The sequence below is a fragment of the Chenopodium quinoa genome, unplaced genomic scaffold, assembly GCF_001683475.1.
Source record: "Chenopodium quinoa cultivar QQ74 unplaced genomic scaffold, ASM168347v1, whole genome shotgun sequence".
In the NCBI taxonomy this organism is placed as follows: Eukaryota; Viridiplantae; Streptophyta; class Magnoliopsida; order Caryophyllales; family Amaranthaceae; genus Chenopodium; species Chenopodium quinoa.
In genome coordinates, this window is record NW_018744790.1 from 1,289,566 (window position 1) to 1,309,614 (window position 20,049).

The following is a 20,049-nucleotide window of genomic DNA, read 5'->3' on the forward strand; positions in this document are numbered from 1 at the left end:
GAGTTGCCCTATCTCACTCCTTATCTGCTCGCCGTTCTATTTCGGCCTATTTTCTAATGCTTGGCTCTTCTCCTATTTCTTGGAAGACAAAGAAGCAGGCAACTGTGTCCCGTTCTTCGGCAGAAGCCGAATATCGTTCTATGGCATTTACTTGTGCTGAAGTCAAGTGGTTGAGGTCTTTCCTTGCATGCTTGGGTGTTTTCCATCGTCAACCAGTTCGTTTGTTTTGTGACAACCAAGCTGCAATCCACATTGCTGCAAATCCTGTTTTTCACGAAAGAACGAAACACATAGAGATTGATTGTCATTTTCTGCGAGAGCTCTTGGTTGCCGGAGTTATTAGTACAGCTTATATACAAACCTCTCTTCAATTAGCTGACATTTTCACTAAGGCACTAGGGACAGACCAATTTTATTTTCTCATGTCCAAGTTGGGAGTTCGTGATCCTCACACTCCCACTTGAGGGGGAGTATAGGAAGTTCAAGAGACTAGTATTTTCCTATTTGTGTACAGCTAGTTTATTTTTGTAATTAATGTGTTTAGTTGGCTCTCCACTTAATAGGCTGTATAAATACTTCTATCTGAAATATCAAAGGTAAGAGGAATTTCACAATTCATTCCCAATTTTATCAATAAAGATAACCACTCAAACAAGACAATAATTTTTTACTGGACCAGACTAGACAGTTTCATACCAGAAAGATTTAGACCAGAGTAGCCAGATCTTTAAAAATTCAATCCAGAGCACCTTAAATAAGTTGAAGAGAACATAGCCTTAAAACTTAGAAGATTAGCAATGTTGATGTATGACTTGATAATCTTTCTATTTGCTGAAAATTGATAGAATATGAATTTGATAGTTTTATGTTGGTCAACCTAATTCATATAATCATATGATTCATGTCTCAGCATTTACATTACCTGATGGGAGTTTTTACTTTTTATCCAGGTATGAAGATGCCTTTAATAGATTCATTGATGAGATCAATTCTATTGCTGCATATGATTGGTGGGAAGGCTCTGTTCACAGTATTCTTTTAGTGCTTGCTTATCCTTGTGCTTGGTCATGGAAACAATGGCGTCGTAGAATTAAAATCCAACTTCTGTAGGATTATGTCAAGTCTGAATATAACCATTCGTGTCTACGCTCTTGCTGAGCAAGGGCATTGCACAAAGGAATGAAGGTAATCATTACGTGTAGTTTTCAAAAAAGAAAAAAATTGTCACTCTTAAGCAATTACTCGAACTCCTATGTCAACTTTTTCTTCACCTTGAAGTTTCTAATTATATGCGTTTCAGTAAATGTGTATGAGAAGGTAAACAGGGAAAGGCTTTGATTAACAAAATTTGAAATGGCTTTCTCTGAGCTCTCTTCTCCTCAAGGTTATCTATGATGTGATTATAATGGTATCATTGTAGGTTGGAGGAACACCTGATTTAATGGTTGCATATATTGATTTCTTTCTTAGTGGTGACGAAAATCGTGTAGATATTGTGTCAATCATACAAAAGAGGTTTCCCTTGTGCATAATTTTTGGTGGCAATGGCTGTTATATGTCTCCGTATAGTCTTCATAGTGATGCACTGTAGACCAATCTGATGGCTCAGGTGTGTCACCTTCCCCTTTCCCAATTCATTAGTGATATGTGATGCGTTGTATAACCTTGACCCATATTTATTTCAGCATGTCCCAACTTCTGTATGGAGTCATTTGGTGGCTGGCCTGAATGCTCAGTTGAGGACAGTCCAGCATGGATTCATGCCACACTGGGATCTCTGGAATTCAAAGGGACATTTTCTTTCTATTTTCTCTGTTTCTGCGCAACACTAGGCCAGTTGGTTGCCAGGTTTGTTCAGTATGTTTGTGTTGTGTATTGGTAAATTTTTCAAACAATTCTGTAGAACTTTTCCTGTAATAATGTGATTCTGATATGTTCTGTATGCTTATGCTGTTCAGGATACTTTGCAGCTGCTCATCTTGATCATCATTTTGGCTTACCTTTCTGTCACCTGCCTTACGCTTGTACACTTTTACTGGATTTCTCTAGGGAGTTTTCTTGCTATCTTGCTTATTCGTCCTTTATCTCTGTTGTCCCCCTTTCCTGCGGGCTTGAATGCACTATTCAACGAAGGACATAGGAGGGCTTTTCTGACACGAATGTATGCATTGTGGAACGCTACATCTTTGTCAAGCATTGTCAGTTAGGGCTTAAGCCTAACTTAGAGTAAATGTAAATTGAAGGTACTAACGTTTGCCAAAAGTTGCACATAAGGTATCAACGTTTCAAAAGTTGCACAAAGGGTACTGAACTTGTTATAGGAGGTAAACAATCCGGTGAAAACTTGTTAAAACGGTTGGAACAAGTTTTTGGTTTATCAAAAAAAGGAAAAATAATTAAATAGGAACACGTGTGCTTCAGGAAGGAAAAAAAAAGGCTAATTTGTACATTGGGAAACAAAAAACATCATTACCTTTCACCTTTCTCCCTCTTCAACACACTAACTCTTCCAAGCACCCAGAAATCACGAAAATGGTGGCAGCTTCAATTTCAACCTATTTTACTTGTTCTTCAATTGCTTCTATGAAAACTAAAACCTTCCCATTTCCATTACTCTCCCAAAGGTATCTTTAATTTCACCCAATTTAATTAAATTGCATTTTTTTAATTTTTAACGTAGTTTCTAATTATTACGATATATTTTAGGGAAATGTTTGGGAGTATATTTGATTTGGGGATATTTGATTATCAAGGATATAAATTGGTTCTCTAGGATATTATTTCCTATATTTATCTTCTTGCCCATGCTTTAGCTAGTGGTATTCGACTAGGCTTAGTAGAAGTCAGACATTGTATTATATATTTGTTGCTCATTGTATCAATAAATAAGACCAATATTCTCTGTTTCTACACTAATTCATTTATTTACAATTGCGGAAGCTCAAGTAAATCGATTGTTTCCGTACTATCCAATTACTCCAGTGATTATTCATCTATTTCTGGTAATTTGATTTCTTACTATCTACAAATTTATCTTTTCAAATTGTTTTCTGAATTTGAATTGTTTGAAGATAATTTTGATTTGTTACCGAAACTTATAATTAGACTTATTAGCTGTGAAATTATTATTTTTGTTGATTTGTTACCGAAACTAATAATTAGACTTATTTTTGTTGATTTTCCTGTAACTTTTAGACATGTACTCTTTTAAAAAAAATAACTTTGTATTTTGTATTTCCTGTAATTTTTGTAATTGCTTCTTCTGATTTTTTTTTTCAATAGATGCAAGGTGGACAAGATGGCTATATGAGTATATATGGAAGTCAGTTTTTTTGGAGTTGTACCAGCTATAATTTAACTGATAGATATCTTGAACAATTGCAAACTTCAGTCCCCTCTTTATTAATGTCAGAATTTTATTTTTCATTTTTTTTTTGTTTGGTTAACCTGTTGTAGAAGGTCAATTATATGGTGAGTACTCTATCTGCAACTTTTGAAACGTTAGTATCTTATTTGCAACTTTTGGCAAACGTTAGCACCTTTAATTTGTATTTACTCGCCCAACTTATAATGAAACTATTGAGATTTTTTCTTTCCTTTGAAGTTGTTGTTTATCTTGACTGCCCATGTTGGTCTCTGTACCTAGAAGTGAAATCTATATCAGCATGATAATCCATAAGTGAGATAAATCTGGTCGATTATCGGCAAATTCAAGTTAATCTTCTTGATTGCTATAATGTGTTAATCTAAGGGCTGTATTGGTATTTCATCCTATTAATTTAAGGATGCACTTGTAAATTCCCTCTCATGACATGGACAACTAACATGACTAAGAAGCCACGTAACAGCACAGACTTACAGGTGGAGTTGACGCCGTGTCACATCCGCAACTTAACGACGGACTTGATTAGGAAAACTCTGCCTTCAGAGTTCAAACATCATAGTCTCTCTCCTTTGTAATTGCTCAATCCTGTATTTGTTCAAACATTAAGTTTGGAAACACCACTTAAAATCTGCTCGTTTTGAACACTGACTGTATTTTTGCAAAATTTGAATAACTTAATTATTAGGTCGCTTGGAATTCACCATAAAAGCGACTCACGTTGATCAATGGTTCAAGCGGCCAAACTCCATTTAAGCTGAAGTTTTTGAGCTTTGTTTTTGTTTTTATTTTTATTTTTTTAAGGGAAAATGTTTTGAGCTTATTAATGCTGGAAATGGCGGATCTACTAAGGAACCAGGGGTCACGTGCTACCCCTGGTTTTAAAATAAAAATTAATAATAAATAAAAAATTGTTGTTTTAGTATAATTATTAAAAAAATTGCAAATGTAAATCACATTGGTATCGTTGTCGCAACGTTAAAATTGTAGAAGCATGCTGGGTTGCTCGGAGGTTTGGCAATTAGCAAGTTCGATTCTTTTTATCAAGCATTAATGTTTAATACTCCCTTAAATACTTGCTCCATTTTTATTTTTTGCACTATTTATTTGTCCTACTTTAACTAATATTTGTGACTTATACATAAGAAAAAATATGATCTTGTAGGTATTTGTTGGAATCATCTAAATGAATAAATTATTAATTTTCAATTGTTAAAACTTAAAGTTATTGATAATTAAAGACATTAGTGATCAAGTATTAGTATCGGCATGCGTATCCAAGAAAAAGGGAGCAAGAATTTAAAAATAGAGGGAGTAAAAAGTATTTACTATTTCGCTTTAGCCTACATAAATTTACTTTTTTTTTTTTTTTTATATATAAGACACTTAAATTTACTTTTGCCTCTCTTTTTCAAGACACGATTCTTTTTATCAAGCATCAATGTTTTTTATTTTTTATTATTATTTTTATTTATTTATTTATAAGACACTGAAATTTACTTTTGCCTCCTCGAGCATATTCATCCCCTTTCAACATTGAGCTCTTCTATCCTACTTGATAATCGTGTCTTATCCTACTCCAATAATTTAATTTAATACATTGTCAAAAGTGTGGTGCTATCCTACTTGATAATCGTGGATCCGTCACTTGCTGAAGTACTACGTAAATGGTAGAACAGAGAAAACAAAGAGAATTAAATATGGGGGCCACCATCCCACCAAATTACGAGTATTAATTTGAGAAATTCATTGTGGGACGCTGGGACTGGGACCCATTAAATAACAACCTCAAAGATTACCAAATTGTTAAAAAAAAAAAAAAAAAAATTGAAAATTGAAAATTAAAAGCTTTGCAAAATGTTTATTACTCCGTACTACGTATATCATTGTCATAGCAGTATACGTACTGGCGTATAACAATACATTAGTACTTTTGAACCAATTTTCTGACTTATGGGTATTAGGGGCTGTTTTGATTCATTAAACTGAACTTAACTGAATTAAAGTAATTGGAGTTGAACTGAATTAAAATGAAATAAATTGTTTATGAGAGAAGGAAATTGGGAATTAAACTGAACTGGTTGGAGCTGAAATCAACTTAACTAAACTAAAATTAAGCGGAACAGAATAGACCCTTAGTATCATCAAAACACATTTTATTGTTCTATGATTTTGTTTAATTTTGTGTTTGAAATGTGATTAATGAATATTAATCTTATTCTAATTTAGTGTTAAATTAAAAACACATTAACTAAAAAATAGGAAGTATATACTTCCTACAATGCGTCTTGTGTGCGACTGGCTACATGATTGTAAAAGAATAAAGTAACCCCTATAATATTGACCGAGTAACCCATATAATACTGACCGAGTAACTCCTAAAATACTGACTGGGTAACTCATAACTAAACCCTAACACTGACGAAGTAACCCATGTAACATTGAACAAGTAACCTTTATAACACTAATGAAGTAACCCTTTTGATTGATGGTCACGCCGTGTGGGCAGCCACATATAAGAATTTGTGTACTTCCTTTGTTTCTATTTAGTTGATGCGTTCAACTTTTGGCACACATATTAAGGAGTTGAGAAAGAATAGGAGAAAATGATTAACATGTAGGGTACACTAAAAAAGCAAGGTATAAAATCTACCCAAAAAGGAAATGTTTCAACTAAAAATAAACTTCCTAAAAATGAATATGTGTCAACTAAAAAAAACTGAGGTAGAAATAACTTATAGTTTTTTTTTTCTTGATTATATATGATTATTACTGTGCATTTGTCTCATACGTACCTTCGTATTAATATATTCTCTCTGTATATATATTAATAAGTAAAACATTTTTTAATCCACATACGTCAATGCAAAACTTTGAATGATAATAAGTAATAATTATTACAATTGAATATTAATAAACTACTTATTGAGACGATTTATTCTAACAAGCTCCTGCAAGACCATTTTTTATTCTTATATGTAGATCACAACTATTAGTCAAAGTGAATTACGAGTAAATGAATAATGAAAAAAGTCAAAAATGTTTCACGCATTTAAATATAGAGGAAGTGGAGACTTAAAAATTACATATACTGATATACATAAAATCCAAAATTGTTTAATTTAAAGATCAATAATAACTATATACTAAAAGACATGCCAGCAATGACATGTGTCATCACCTAGTATGTCCTTAGTAGTTTGTTTTTTAATACTACCTCCGTTTTAAATAATCTGCAACAAAGGGCCTTGCACAATTCCCAAGGAAAAGTTTCTTAAGCAAAGATTAGTAAACAAAAGGGCATGTGATTAATTGGATGAGAGTAAATAACCCCACCACAACCACCCAAAACACAACTAGCGCACCACCACCAGACCACTGCACCAAACCACCAGATCACCAACACCACAACCAGACCACCAACACCACCAGAACACCAACACACGAAGCCCCACCTCACCACCACTTATCACCTCGCACAACCACCCAAAACTCATCCAACCAACTCGCACCTCCACCAACAACCCACCCAACCACAAACGAACCAAGACCCCAACTCACCACCAAAGAACTAAAACCCCCACTTACCACCACAAACGAACCCACCCAACCAAATTGCAGACCCCCAAATTGCAACCTAATCGCAGACCCCCAAATCGCAACCAATCGTAGACCTCCAAATCGCAACCTAATCGCATACCCCCAAATTGCAGACCCCCAAAATCGCACGACCCCCAAATCGCAAACCCCCAAATCGCCCCGATTTGGCAGAGTGACGTGAAAGGTCGGGGTGAACGATGACAACTTTGAACGGGGAAATAGAGGCAGCGGTTTCGTGGTGGTGGTGGTTTTGTGGTTGTGATTGATGAGAGGGAATTGATCTGAGTGGCGGTGTCGTGCAGTTAGTGGTGGTGTCGTGCTATTGGTGGTGGTTCATAGGGAGGAGAGAGAAAAAATGGTGATGTTGGTGGTGGATGTGGTTGTGAGGGTGGAGAGAGAATGTGGGTTAGGGTTTTATTTAAGGATAAATTAATTTGGGTTAAAGAGTTAATATGTTATTTATTGTAGTTAAGTAAAACTTAGTAAGGGTATGGTGATAATTTTACACAAAAAATTTACAAAAGGGGAAACTTTTAGTTTGTTGCACATAATGTGTAGTTTCCATTTTAGGAAATTGTTGCATATTTTATGAAACGGAGGTAGTAAAAAAAAATTAATTATAGCATAAAATCTCTTACAAAAACAATTTTTTTAATATATGTTAATAACAAAGATAATTACTTAAAATTAAAAAAGATTTTATTAATTTACTTCAAGAAAGTATTGTTATTAAAATAGTTGTTTTTTTATTGATTAGAATTCACAACAAAGTAGTGTGTATATTAATTAAATTTTTAGATTAATTAAATTTTAGTTTTTTTTTTAACATTTTTTCGTAAAATAACCAATTATATTGAAAAGTTGATATTAATTTTTAAAAATTACCATGCATGGCATGGAACCCAACCTAGTATCATATATTATACTAACCTTTATAATAACACATATGTGCATGTATAGTAAGAACCACTAATGAATGAATATTTATGTACATTAGTTGAAAAAACATATGAAATTAATCTATAACTAATATTAAAGTAGCAACCGCTGATGTGAATTAATATAATATTTTTCTCTGTAAAATTTAGTGGAATTTGGTGAAGGAAATGTGAATTAAAGTTTGGAGAGCGTTTTTAAAGAGAAAAATCGGGGAAAAAATCAGTCAAAGGGTCAAAATAAATGTTAGGTGGGGCCTACAGACAGAAAATTCACCGAATTTTTGAAATGGGTGGTAATCTGAGCATTTATTTAATTTAAGGGTGGTAATTTAAAATAAAAAATTAAACGGGTGGTTAGTTCAAAAATGGTTACATTTTTGGGTGGTAATATAAAAATTAACCAAAAAAATATTAAACATTTCACAAAAAAAAACCAGAACATTTACTAAAAAATATGAACACGTCACAAAAACTGAACATAAACATACAATTTTTATGTTCATATTTTATAAAGAAATGTTCATCTTTTATACAGTAAATGTTCAATATATATTACCAAACTATTGAATTATTACGAGTTAGACAAACTTTTTGCAAAATTTGTCTGATTCGTAATAATTCAAAATTTGCAATTGTTCAGATTTTTTAACGAAGTGTTCAAAAGTTGTTATTGTTCATACTTTTTTACTAAATGTTCAAAAGTATTGGCGTGGTGCATTGCGATTGTTCAAAAAAAATTTATTAAATGTTCAAAATTTGCAATATTCATATTTTTTTACTACATAATCAGAATTTACAATTGATCAGATTTTTTACTAAATGTTAAAAAATATAGGCGTGGTTAGGTACACCATAATACATCTTAAAATTTGCAATTAAATTTTACATTATATATAAACATTAATTTTGTTGGGCTCGCCTATTTCAAAGTCGTTGACACGGCCTTGTCAATCGGGCAATCGGCCATCACTGTCTACGCAATTATACCAACCTGCCCCACACGTTACTAACCTCAAGTAAAACACAAATGAAAAGGACATTGGAGATATTTTGTCAAAGATAATACGATACAAATGCCTTTCAACACAAACCATAATTTATTTATTTTTTTATTTTATTTTTTTTTACAACAAAAACTTAAAGAAAATAACTACAAATGAGTAAATCTAACAAGAAAATCAAATTTTTCTTAGAGATAAGTCTGTAAATATATCTCCTAACAAAATATATACTTCCTCTGTTGTTTTTTACTTGACCTGTTTCTTTTACCACGCTTGCCAATGCAAAACTTTCACGATCAATAACTTTAATTTTCTATAAGTAAAAATTGTAAAATTTACATATTATGATAATACTTATTGAGATGAATTCAAAGCGCGTCAAATAAAAAAGAACGGAGGAAATAATATATATATATATATATATATATATATATATATATATAATATATATATATATATATATATATATATATATATATATATATATACACACACACACACAATATAATTTCTATATAAAGAGTCTGTTTTTCTTTTTGGCGAATTCAAAATTAAGAGTTTAAAGTTAAAAGGTTGTATTATTTGAGAATGTTCTCCATTTTTTTATGGTTGTCGTCACCTTTTGTACCAATGATTAATTTTTGTATTAACTAGATTAGATCCAGTGCATTGCACGGATTTAACAAAATTTATTGTGAATTACTCCAATCTTTGAAAAGTTATATTATAATTTATACAAAAGCAAGAGTTATACAATAATTTAATTAGTTGATAAACTTTGATCGACACATGGTTTGGGCATTAATAATGAATTACCATATAAAAGGTAGAAAATATATTAAATGAAAAATATGGAATTTATATGTTAACTAAATATGGAACAAATATCTTTGTTGGTATTGTAGAAGATTGTTTAAGAAGATTTGACAAAAATTAAAATAAGGAAAATTCTCAATGGTAGTCACGAATTATTGCTTATTCTCAATGGTAGCCAATTTTTTTTTTTCGATTCTCAATGGTAGCCTCCAACTTTTTAAAAGTTTCAATTGTAACCTTATTTATGTAGTTTTGTTAGATTTCTATTAAATCTAACCTTATTTCAAATGAAGGTTAACTTTTTTTTTTTAAATAAAAATAAATAAAATACAAGTGAAAATAATATAAAAATAAAATAAATAAAAAATAAAACAACCCTTCACATCAGCCACCAACCCTTTCCCCCATCTCCTCCACCGCCAATTCTACCCCAGCCCTTAACCGAGACCCCAATCATCTTCTTCCCCCAGCCCCCTCTGATTTTTAAGCTCAAGCTAAGGCAACAATGGCGATACTCATGACGAAGTAACCGCCGAAATTGTCTCACGCTAACCCGTTAAATCACCTCTACGCTTCCAATGTGTTTGCAAATTGTAGAATTCCTTAATCAATTTCCCCAATTTCATCAAACTTCAACTCAATCAAGCCCTAATTTCCAACTCCGAATTAATTGCTAAAGACGAATAGGACCTTATTTGGGTTGCTATCGAACGATTTCCTTCTTTTAGACGATCAAATTTTGCTCAATATTCGACGAGATGATGACTTTGCTGGCGTGCGAGTTTTCGCCATTAATGTCCCAAAGTTTGAACGGAACCATCGCGAGTGCATTTGGGGGTGTGGGTAAGGGGGATGTGTTTGAAAGGAGGACATGGGATGTCGGGGGGAAGTGGCATTGGGTGGGGGTTGGCCGGTGCCGGTGGGCTAGAACGGAGGAAAGAGTTAGGGACGACATCCATGAAGGGAGGAAGAAGATGAAGAAAATAGGGATGGGTGGAAGCCATGAAGATGAAGGGAAGGAACAAAAAAATGTTTAATTGTAGTTAAATTTAACAATTATTTTTCTAAACTCTAGTTAACTTAACAGTTACTTAACATTATTTAGTAAATGAGGTTACTTTAAAAAAGTTGAAGGCTACCATTGAGAATCGAAAAAAAATTGGCTACCATTGGAAATAAGCAATAGTACGTGGCTACCATTGAGAATTTCCCTTAAAATAAATTAAAAAACCATTTTGGAGGGAAAATACAGCACCAGGAAATGACATGCATGTGTCATTCCTGGTGTCTATTTTAGTATTATGTTATTGATTTCCAATACTTTCTCTCTCACTCTCTTCAATAATTCTCAACCATTTATTTTTCTCTCTATCTCTCTCTAACCCCACCTGCACTTATATACTTTCACCAACTTTCTTAATTCCCGCGAAAAAAACTCAAATATGCTCTGAATTACGGGACGGAGAGAGTAGTTTATAAATAGGAAAATTAGAAATTAACACCACAAATTTCACAAAACATGGATTATAACACTACAAAATCTCAAACTTTTATCACAACACCACCAAAAAAAAAAAAAAAAAAAAAAAGAGTAACATAAAATTAAAAAAATAAATAAAATGATTTCACCACCATCTAACGGATTCTTGGATGGAATTCATTAGTGGGGCTCACTGTGAACACGTGTCACTCAGCAACTTGTATACAAAAAGATATATAAAAAGAATTGTAAACCCTAACTTAACCCAGCCCCACCACCGGAACCACCTACCCTTGCCTCCGACAGCCCAAATCCAACCGCTGAAACCCCCAGACCCCACCAAAACTGCCAACTCCACCACTTCCTCCCTCCCCCCTCTCCGAAAACGACCCTAGCCCCACCACCTCATGCACCGTACCAACGATGAAGAAGACGCTAGATCGCGAATTCAAACCCCGTCCAACGGTGTTATGGGGGAGGTTTCGAGGGTATGCACTGTTAGGGGAGGGGGTTTCGGTCATTTTTGATGTTATAGGAGGGGGTTTTGGGCGGTGGAGAGGGGGGTTTTATTATAGGCGGTGGATTTCGATTTTTAGACTAAGGTTGGGGTGGTTTTTACGGCGGTTGAATGGGCTGGGTGGTTTTGGGGAGGGGGAAGGGATGGAGTCGCGCAATTTTGACGATCATGGTTGGGCTGGTTTTGGGTGGGGCAAGCAGTACCGGCAGCTAGGTTTTTTCTGCCGGCGGTAGGGGTTAGGGTGGCTGATGGTGGACTAGTGACTGGGTTAGGGTTTTAAGGTTTTTTTTTTCCTTTTTCCTTTTTATTTATTTAAAACCAATACCTAATTGACACGTGTCCATAGTGGGCATTGGTGGACCCAAAAAAAAAATTTAATCGGGTCAAAATACCTTTGATAAATTTTAATGGGGTCAAGAGGTTATTTTTAATAGGAAAAAAAGCTGAATATTATAGAAGAAAAAAAAAATCAATTTTAAAGGATATTTTTTTTTTTACATGTTCTAGTGGGGTCACTTAACCCCACTTGCCATAAGGTGTATTCCGCACTGATAGTGAGTCCTACTAACGAATTCCATAATTAAATTTCTGTAATTCTTATGGTGTTATTTTCTAATTTTTCAGTATAAATATGCTAGTATGTAATAGGTTTCCTCTCCACCCTTGAAGCTAAAGTGAAAATCAATCAAATAAAGTGTAAAAATGAATTTATTTGTTCAAAGTTGGAGTGATGGCAAGAAGTTGCCTAAAAGCTACATATTTCCACCTGAAAAAAGACCAGGGGAAAATGGAATTGCTCCCAAAACCAACCAGAGTGTTCCTCTAATCGACCTCACCAATGCATTTGGTGATGCTCATCATCCTGCTCGTGCTGATGTCATCCACCAGCTCATTAAGGCTTCTCAAGAACTTGGAGCCTTTCAGGTCATTCTTTCTTTGCTTTATCTATATCTTGTGTTTCCTTCAAAAAAAAAAAAAAAAAAAAAAAAAATATTTTGCTTATATGTTTGGTTTACTCACTTAAGTTACTTTACCCCTACGGACACCATGCCATTTTCATCATCTCCCTCTTATATCGAGAACACCACTGACAATCCGAATTCAACCAAAACTCTATGAATAAATGGTGAAATTTAGGGCATATATGGTCAACTCCAAAGAGGAAATTAAACTCGATCTATGACTTGGTCCTTTAACAATTTAATAATTGATTGAGAAGGCTCTAATCTTCGTTACACATTTGAAAGGCCGTTAAGTAGCCAAAAGAGGTGTAACAACTATAATTGTATGTAAAATTAAACATTGGAACACAATCAATTATATTTGGCTAATTAATAAACGGGAATGATAAATACTCCCCCCGTCACTTTTTAAAGTCTCATATGCTATTTTAGGCGTTACAAAAATATAGTCCCATTAGGTTAAGTCCCATGAAATGCACCATTGTTATTAAATTTTATACAAAGTTGTTATTGAATTTAAAAAAAATTACACTTGTAATACTAATTTAAAAATAAATATAACTTGTATTTTATACTTATATCAATGTTAAGATTATGGAAACTTTAGTCTTGTTTTTTTTTTCCTTGAATTATGAACCAATGTCAAGATATTTTGAATTATTATAAAATATTTTCCTAGAAGAATATGTCAAACAAAATAAAAAAATAAAAAAATGAGCAGGATAAAATCTCACTATGTGTGTCTATTTTAGTATTATATATTGATTGATTGATGATTGATGATTGATATTAAATCTTTCCTTTAAAAAAAAAAATACAATTTTCCTAAATTACATTTATATTATTAATAACTGTATTTCTTTTTATCTCTTGAATTAATTTTTGTGCAACACTAATTAATTTGTGAATGAATTGGGTGGCAGATTAAAAATCATGGGGTGCCAAGCAAATTACTTAATGAGGCAAGAAGTGTGATCAAGGAATTCTTCGAGCTTCCAGGGGAGTATAAAGAGAAATATATTTCTTACGATAGTAAGGATATATTCACTTTGTATACAAGCAATTATAATTATTTTGCAGAAGACCTTCACTTTTGGAGGGATGGTATAACACAACGATGCTTACCTGTTGAGAAATGCGCCCCTTACTGGCCCGACAAGCCCGCTAATTACAGGTAAGATGTCGTATACATCATTGTTCGAAAAAAATTTATGTACAATGGTATTATAGATTCTTGTCGTATGACTAATTTTAAATTTTAATATACTACTCCGCATTACAGTTCTATATGACATACCAAGTATATTATATAGATTCATGTCGTATGACTAATTTTTAATGATTGGCTGGATCAAAGTATTATACGTCGATGCAAGTATGCAACCGCAATAATATAGTTATACGTATGTATGAACTGAATATAAATACTTTTAGGGAGGTTATTGGAGAATTTACGACAAAAGTAAATGAAGTGGGAAAGGAACTGCTAAAGCTGATTGCGGAGGGACTAGGGCTTGAAGCTGATTATTTCGAAAAGGCAAAAGTTGGGGATGTGGTTGACATGAATGTGAATCATTACCCATCATGCCCGGACCCTAAGCTTACTCTAGCCGCCGGAAGGCACAGGGACCGTAGTCTCATAACCATTGTTATGCAAGGGGATATTGCAGGCCTTCAATTTGTCAAGGATGGAGAATGGATCCCAGCTGATCCTATTCCTGATGTTTTTGTTGTTAACCTGGGCAATGTCATGCAGGTATGTATATACTGTTTTTATTTAGTTGACACCTTTCTTTTATCACGCTTGCCAATACACTAAATTATTAAAACTGAAATTAATAAAATATAATTGATGTCCTCAAAAAAAAAAAATACAAATAAGATTCCACTTGATTATATTTTATCACAACTATAAATCACAAAAGCTAGTCAAAGTGAGTTTATGAATAGTGTAAAAGTCAAATAGTGTCAACTAAAAAAAAGGAAGAAGTATGTATTTCATTTCAGTTACTTTTTGTTTTACTCACTTTCATTTTGGTGTTATTGTTCTAAGGTTGTTAGCAACGGAAAGCTTAAACCCGGTGAACATCAGGTAGTGACAAACGAGAATGTAGCTCGAGAAAGTGCAGCTGTTTTCCTATGTCCGGCAGATGATCAACTATTTGGACCAGCTAAAGAACTTACTGATGATGAGAACCCACCAATATACAGGGATCTTCACTATCACGAGCTACTTGCAGCTCACAATCGAGGACGTACATTTAAATTAAGCTCTGACCAAACCTTGAAGACTTTCCTACTTAAAGCTTGATTGATTAAAAGACCACTATATTTTCTCTAATATTTAAATTCGATCATGTTATAAATATTGTACTCCGTAATAAATTGTGCTTTATTTAAATATGGAACAATTAATTGATGGATTGATGTATCAATTTACATTTAAGTTTTAATTTAATGTCATATTCAAATCAACAAGTGTCTAGTGATGCAACAAGTGTCTAGTGATGCAATTGGTGTCTGAAGCACGTAAACTCTCGAATTTACCCACGTATCGTTTCTGAAACGTTTCGGAAACGTCTTGCGTTTCAAAACGTGTTTCAAAACGGCTCATGGAATTTCTTTATTTCGCGACGCGTCTCACATAATTTAAAAGTTCAGAAACCTATGGAAAACTTAATCAAAGATATCTATTAACGTTTCCCCTACAAAAACAACAATTAGGGTCTGTTCTCATTGACTGAACTTGGCTAAACTGAACTGAATTGAGCTAAATTGAACTGAAACGAATATTTTATAAGAGAAGGAAATTAGGAGCTGAATTGAAATGAACTGAACTGAATTTCAACGTAGGCCTTTAAACCCTTAAATTTTAAAATTACAAGCAGTCAAGCAACATGGTTGTTTATGTAATTGTCGTTTCCAAGCTTTTGAAGATCCTTGTTTACTGCCGTCACCGCCTTTCTATAACAACATTGATCTAACTACCACCGACAAATTTCACCAATTTGATGTTTATTTTTGGATTTAATTTGTAAGAAAGGGGAACTTCTTGCAATTTACAAAATGAAGTATTTGTTTGTTTTTATTTCTTGCAAATTTATTTGGTATTTCATTCCATTTAAATGTCTTTTATTTATGTGATTTTTCATGTCCCCGTTTCCCATAATTTCAAATTTTCCGTTTTCCCGTTTCCGTCTTCGTTTTCGTTTTCCGTTTCCGTGCAACTTAGATGTAAACGATGATCTAAGGTAACACAGATGATTGATGAGCTTCCATAATATGTGATTCCGAGACTTACAGTTGCAGACTACAATCTAGAAATACATAGAAATATGTGAGGGACTTTAAGATACGATTGCGTTCACTACAATATACGAATTGGAATGGAGCTAAATAAAAATCCAAGAGTCCAAGGTTTAGAGATGTCGTTTGGCCTGTTATAAATTTTCAAGTACTACGTTTTTTTTTTTAGGAAATCAAAAATAAAACAAATCCTGTTTAATGTATATATTTGTTTTTAAAAACAAATCACAACCCGACAAGTTAGGTTTGGATAACCCCGTTTAACATCAACACGAACACAAACTCGACAAGAACACGAACTCAACACGAAAGACACGTTTGATAGCCCTAGTTTTATGGTTTTCGTTTTATGAATCTTAAATACAACATAACTGCAGTCATGAACTTCAAAAATATGAGTTTTTATTGACATAAAAAATAACTTTTTGTGTAGAGAATGACAATAAAAAAAAATATCTTGATTATAATACAATTAATTTAATCACTAAATTGAATCATAATCATTAGTTTACAAGCTCTCGGCAGCCATGAGCCATCAACTCAAAACGACACAAAGGACAAAAGTGGTTAAGGTTGAGCCACTTAACAATACAACCGTCATGAAAAGCATGTTTACACGGTAATAGACACACCAATTCTTCTGCTTCTTTTCCTTGTTTCTTTCCAAAATTGTCTAGGCAAATTGAGCAAACTTCATCAACACCAACCACTAACTCCTCAACTCTCACCCTTTTCAAATTAGCCACAACCGATTCATTGGTTAATCGTTGTGCTCGCATTGATACTCCACCAGTGTCGTAGAAGCCATTATAAATAATGTTCAGTAATATTTTATAAAAGATTTCTTCGCTACTATCTAACCGCTGTCTAAAAGCATTAATGTCTTCCCTAATGTCAAACCCATAAATCAGTAAGAAAAAATAAAAAATGATTTCTACGCCATTATCCGACAACTGCCTAAAGGCATTGATGGCAATTAAAGTTAATGCACACAATTCTAGATGATCAGATTTTAGATAAAGTATTAGATTTCTATCCAATTACAATTCAATGTATGGGCACACGGTAATCTAGTAGATAATATTATTGATAATGTTCTCAGATTGTCATCCAATTGCAACATAATGTCTAACATCCCATTCCAGAAGATGAAAGACTTACAACTTTAAAGGATATAACAATAACTAAATAAAACACTCCTGAAATAAATAATAAGACCATTACAACATTAAAGAATATAACCATAACATTACAAATTAATAAACTAAAGGAAAAATGGAATCTAAAAATCCAACCTTTGGGCGGTCTGACAATAAAAATCCAACCTTCCATTAATCTCAAAAAAATCCAACCTTTGCACCCCACCTTCTTTGACAGGTCCATTTGACCTTTAACTTGTTAAACCGATTAAAAAGTTTTTTTTTTTTAATTTCCTTCTCACTCCTCTTCTTTCTCTCTCCTCTCTACACCACCACCACTTCTGCCACCACCTTAGCACCACAAAACCACCTATCACCACCACCACATATCACCACGAAACCACCCAACACCACCATCTAGCACCACGAAACCACCAAACACCACCACCTAGTACCACGACACCACCCACCACCCGCCACCCACCACTACAACCCACAACCCAAACTCAAATTAAACCCGGAACCCCAAAACCCACAACCCAAACTCAAACCCACAACCCAAAACCCACAATTCCGAACTCAAACCCAGAACCCAGAACCCCAAAATCGAACCCACAACCCCAAAAACAGGTCAGGGATATTAGAAAACCGGGGTTGGGTTTAGGGAGGGGAGGGGAGGGGTGGAAACGGGTCAGGGGTTGTCGGTAAGTGGTCGGCGGGCGGGTGGGGAGGTTCGGGGAGGGGTCGGGCGGTTTGGGAGGGTCGAATAGGGTGTTTGGTGTGGTGGTTAGGGTTTAGATTGTAGGGGGTTTTGGTGGTTGGGGAGGTTGCGACAAGGGGTGAGGGGGTGGGGGGAGATCGTCGGAATCCGGCGACCCCGATGGTGGGGCTGGTTGGGGTGGGGGGAAATTACAGGGGAGTGGGGGAGGTGGATGGGGTGGTGCGGGGGCTGGGGGAGGTGGCTGGTGGTTTTTTTTCTGTTTTTTTTTTAATGATTAAAAAAATTATTGACCAATTAACGACTGACAGGTGGCACATAACTTACAAAAAACGGTCATCAACAGGTAATGGGTCTGTTGGAGAAGGTGGGGGCAAAGGTTGGATTTTTCTGAGATTACTTAAAGGTTAGATTTTTATTGTCAGACCGGCCAAAGGTTGGATTTTTAGATTCCATTTTTCCTAAACTAAACATCATAACTTAAGAAAAACTACAAATTTAAGCTTAAATTAACTTAAAAGACGCTCAAACTAACCTAAGAGATGGCTAAATTCCTCTTTTAGTTTCTGAAGAAGTTTTTCATCATCTTCGGTGAGGTGTGATTTTGCAAGTAGAACACTGAATAGTTTGAACCTCTTCTTCTCCTCTTTTCTCTGTCTCTTCATGACATCTCGCTCCTTTTGATAATCCAACATTTGTTTTGCTACATCTGCTCGCTTCTCATCAACATTTAAGTATTGCTCTTTCATCATATTCATCTTTGATAGGGCTTGGGTAAACGAATCTAAACTATTAATTCCAGAACTAGCAACTGATTTACCTTTTCTTTTAGCCATTTTCACCCCATCGGGTCGTCCACGCCTTCCGTCATCTGTAAGAGTATCTGATTCTGACCTTTTGGAGCTACCACTTTCACTGGTTTCCGGCACTTGCTTGTTTGTTGGCCTCCATTTATCACATTTACGCAGCTCTTCCCACACACTGAGTAAAGTAAATCGTGCTCCATTTTGTGCTGCTCTATACATTTCTTGAGCATCAGTCATAACATTGTGGTTGTTGGTACCACTCCCATTTCTACGTTGTGCTTCCGCGTAGCAACCGACCCATATATTTAATTCTTTGTTAATTCTACCCCATCGACCTTTCATAGCTCTCAAAGTCCTACGTTGTATGATAGAAGACTTTTCTACCCTAGCTAGCTCATACAAATCATATATACTTTTCCACATATCCCTTAAAGTCTGATTTGTCGCCTTTTCTGGATCATCAATCGCACAATGAATCCAAGCGGATACAAGTGCATCATCTTCTTGTGCTCCCCATTTACTACTGGAAGCGTTGTTGATCCCTTTTGGATCTACCACGTCAACCTCTTCATCGTCATTGTCATCATCAGTAGCATTGATTTCGGGAGGAGTTTTGTTACTACTTCCATCGCCGCCAGGAGTTGCTCGATTATTATCTAGTTGGTTACCAAAATGTTGAGACATTGGAAACATTGCACTAGATAAATAATTTTGGGGAAATTGTTGCAAAAATTATTGTTGAAATTGGTTTTGAAATTTTTGTGGGAACTGGTTAGACAATGGTTGATTTGGAGGTATTATTGGCCGATTAGGAATGTTATAATATAACATTTTTGAACATTCGGATTAGAAAGGGTATTTGGGTCAAATTGAAAATTAGCTTGAAAATTTGGAGAATTGGAATTCATTTGGTAATTTGGATTGTTTGGGGAGTAAAAATTATTTCCTTGATTTGGATTATTAGGACCCATAAGTAGGGTTAATATTTTTTGGGTTTAGACAATATGAAAATTGAATGTTGTGTGTTAATAGAGAAAAGGTAAAAATTTACTTGTGAAAAAATATGTCAATATTGGACTCTACTTATAGATAAAATTATGACAAACTCAACGGTAATTTTTTTTTGAAAAGTAATGTAGATTTTTTTTTTTAAAAACCGTTATAAGATATTTCACCCTTTTAAATCTATACAAAATTCTGGCAAATAATGCAACAGCTACATTTATTCAAGTGTCATTGTAGTGTACTAACACAAGGTAAACAATGAGGCAATTTTAAGCAAAACGTTGTCGTTTCACACAACAAAAAAGCAAAAAAAAATTAAAATAATGAAATTCTTGCACACGGTCCAATGTTGTCAGTTACCTGGAAGAGAGAAGTGCCT

General features: G+C 34.2%; 2 protein-coding genes and 1 long non-coding RNA gene across 3 annotated transcripts; 2 read left to right on the top strand and 1 right to left on the bottom strand.

Annotated features, from left to right (window-relative positions):
• Nucleotides 1–952: 952 nt before the first annotated feature.
• Nucleotides 953–3,596, top strand: LOC110703925. The gene is made up of 5 exons (XR_002507798.1): nt 953–1,185; nt 1,421–1,609; nt 1,686–1,848; nt 1,959–2,624; nt 3,283–3,596. It is a non-coding gene; the product is annotated as an uncharacterized LOC110703925 (long non-coding RNA).
• An 8,779-nt stretch (nt 3,597–12,375) lies between these two features.
• Nucleotides 12,376–15,149, top strand: LOC110703926 (2'-deoxymugineic-acid 2'-dioxygenase-like). Its single transcript, XM_021881721.1, has 4 exons — nt 12,376–12,658; nt 13,620–13,870; nt 14,131–14,452; nt 14,750–15,149. The coding sequence occupies exons 1-4, from the start codon at nt 12,437–12,439 to the stop codon at nt 15,005–15,007; spliced, it is 1,053 nt and encodes a 350-aa protein (XP_021737413.1). The 5' UTR covers nt 12,376–12,436; the 3' UTR covers nt 15,008–15,149.
• A 3,240-nt stretch (nt 15,150–18,389) lies between these two features.
• On the bottom strand, nt 18,390–19,349 carry LOC110703868 (glutathione S-transferase T2-like). The gene has a single exon (XM_021881646.1). It carries the CDS (start codon nt 19,347–19,349, stop codon nt 18,390–18,392), a length of 960 nt encoding a protein of 319 aa, XP_021737338.1.
• Nucleotides 19,350–20,049: the final 700 nt, after the last annotated feature.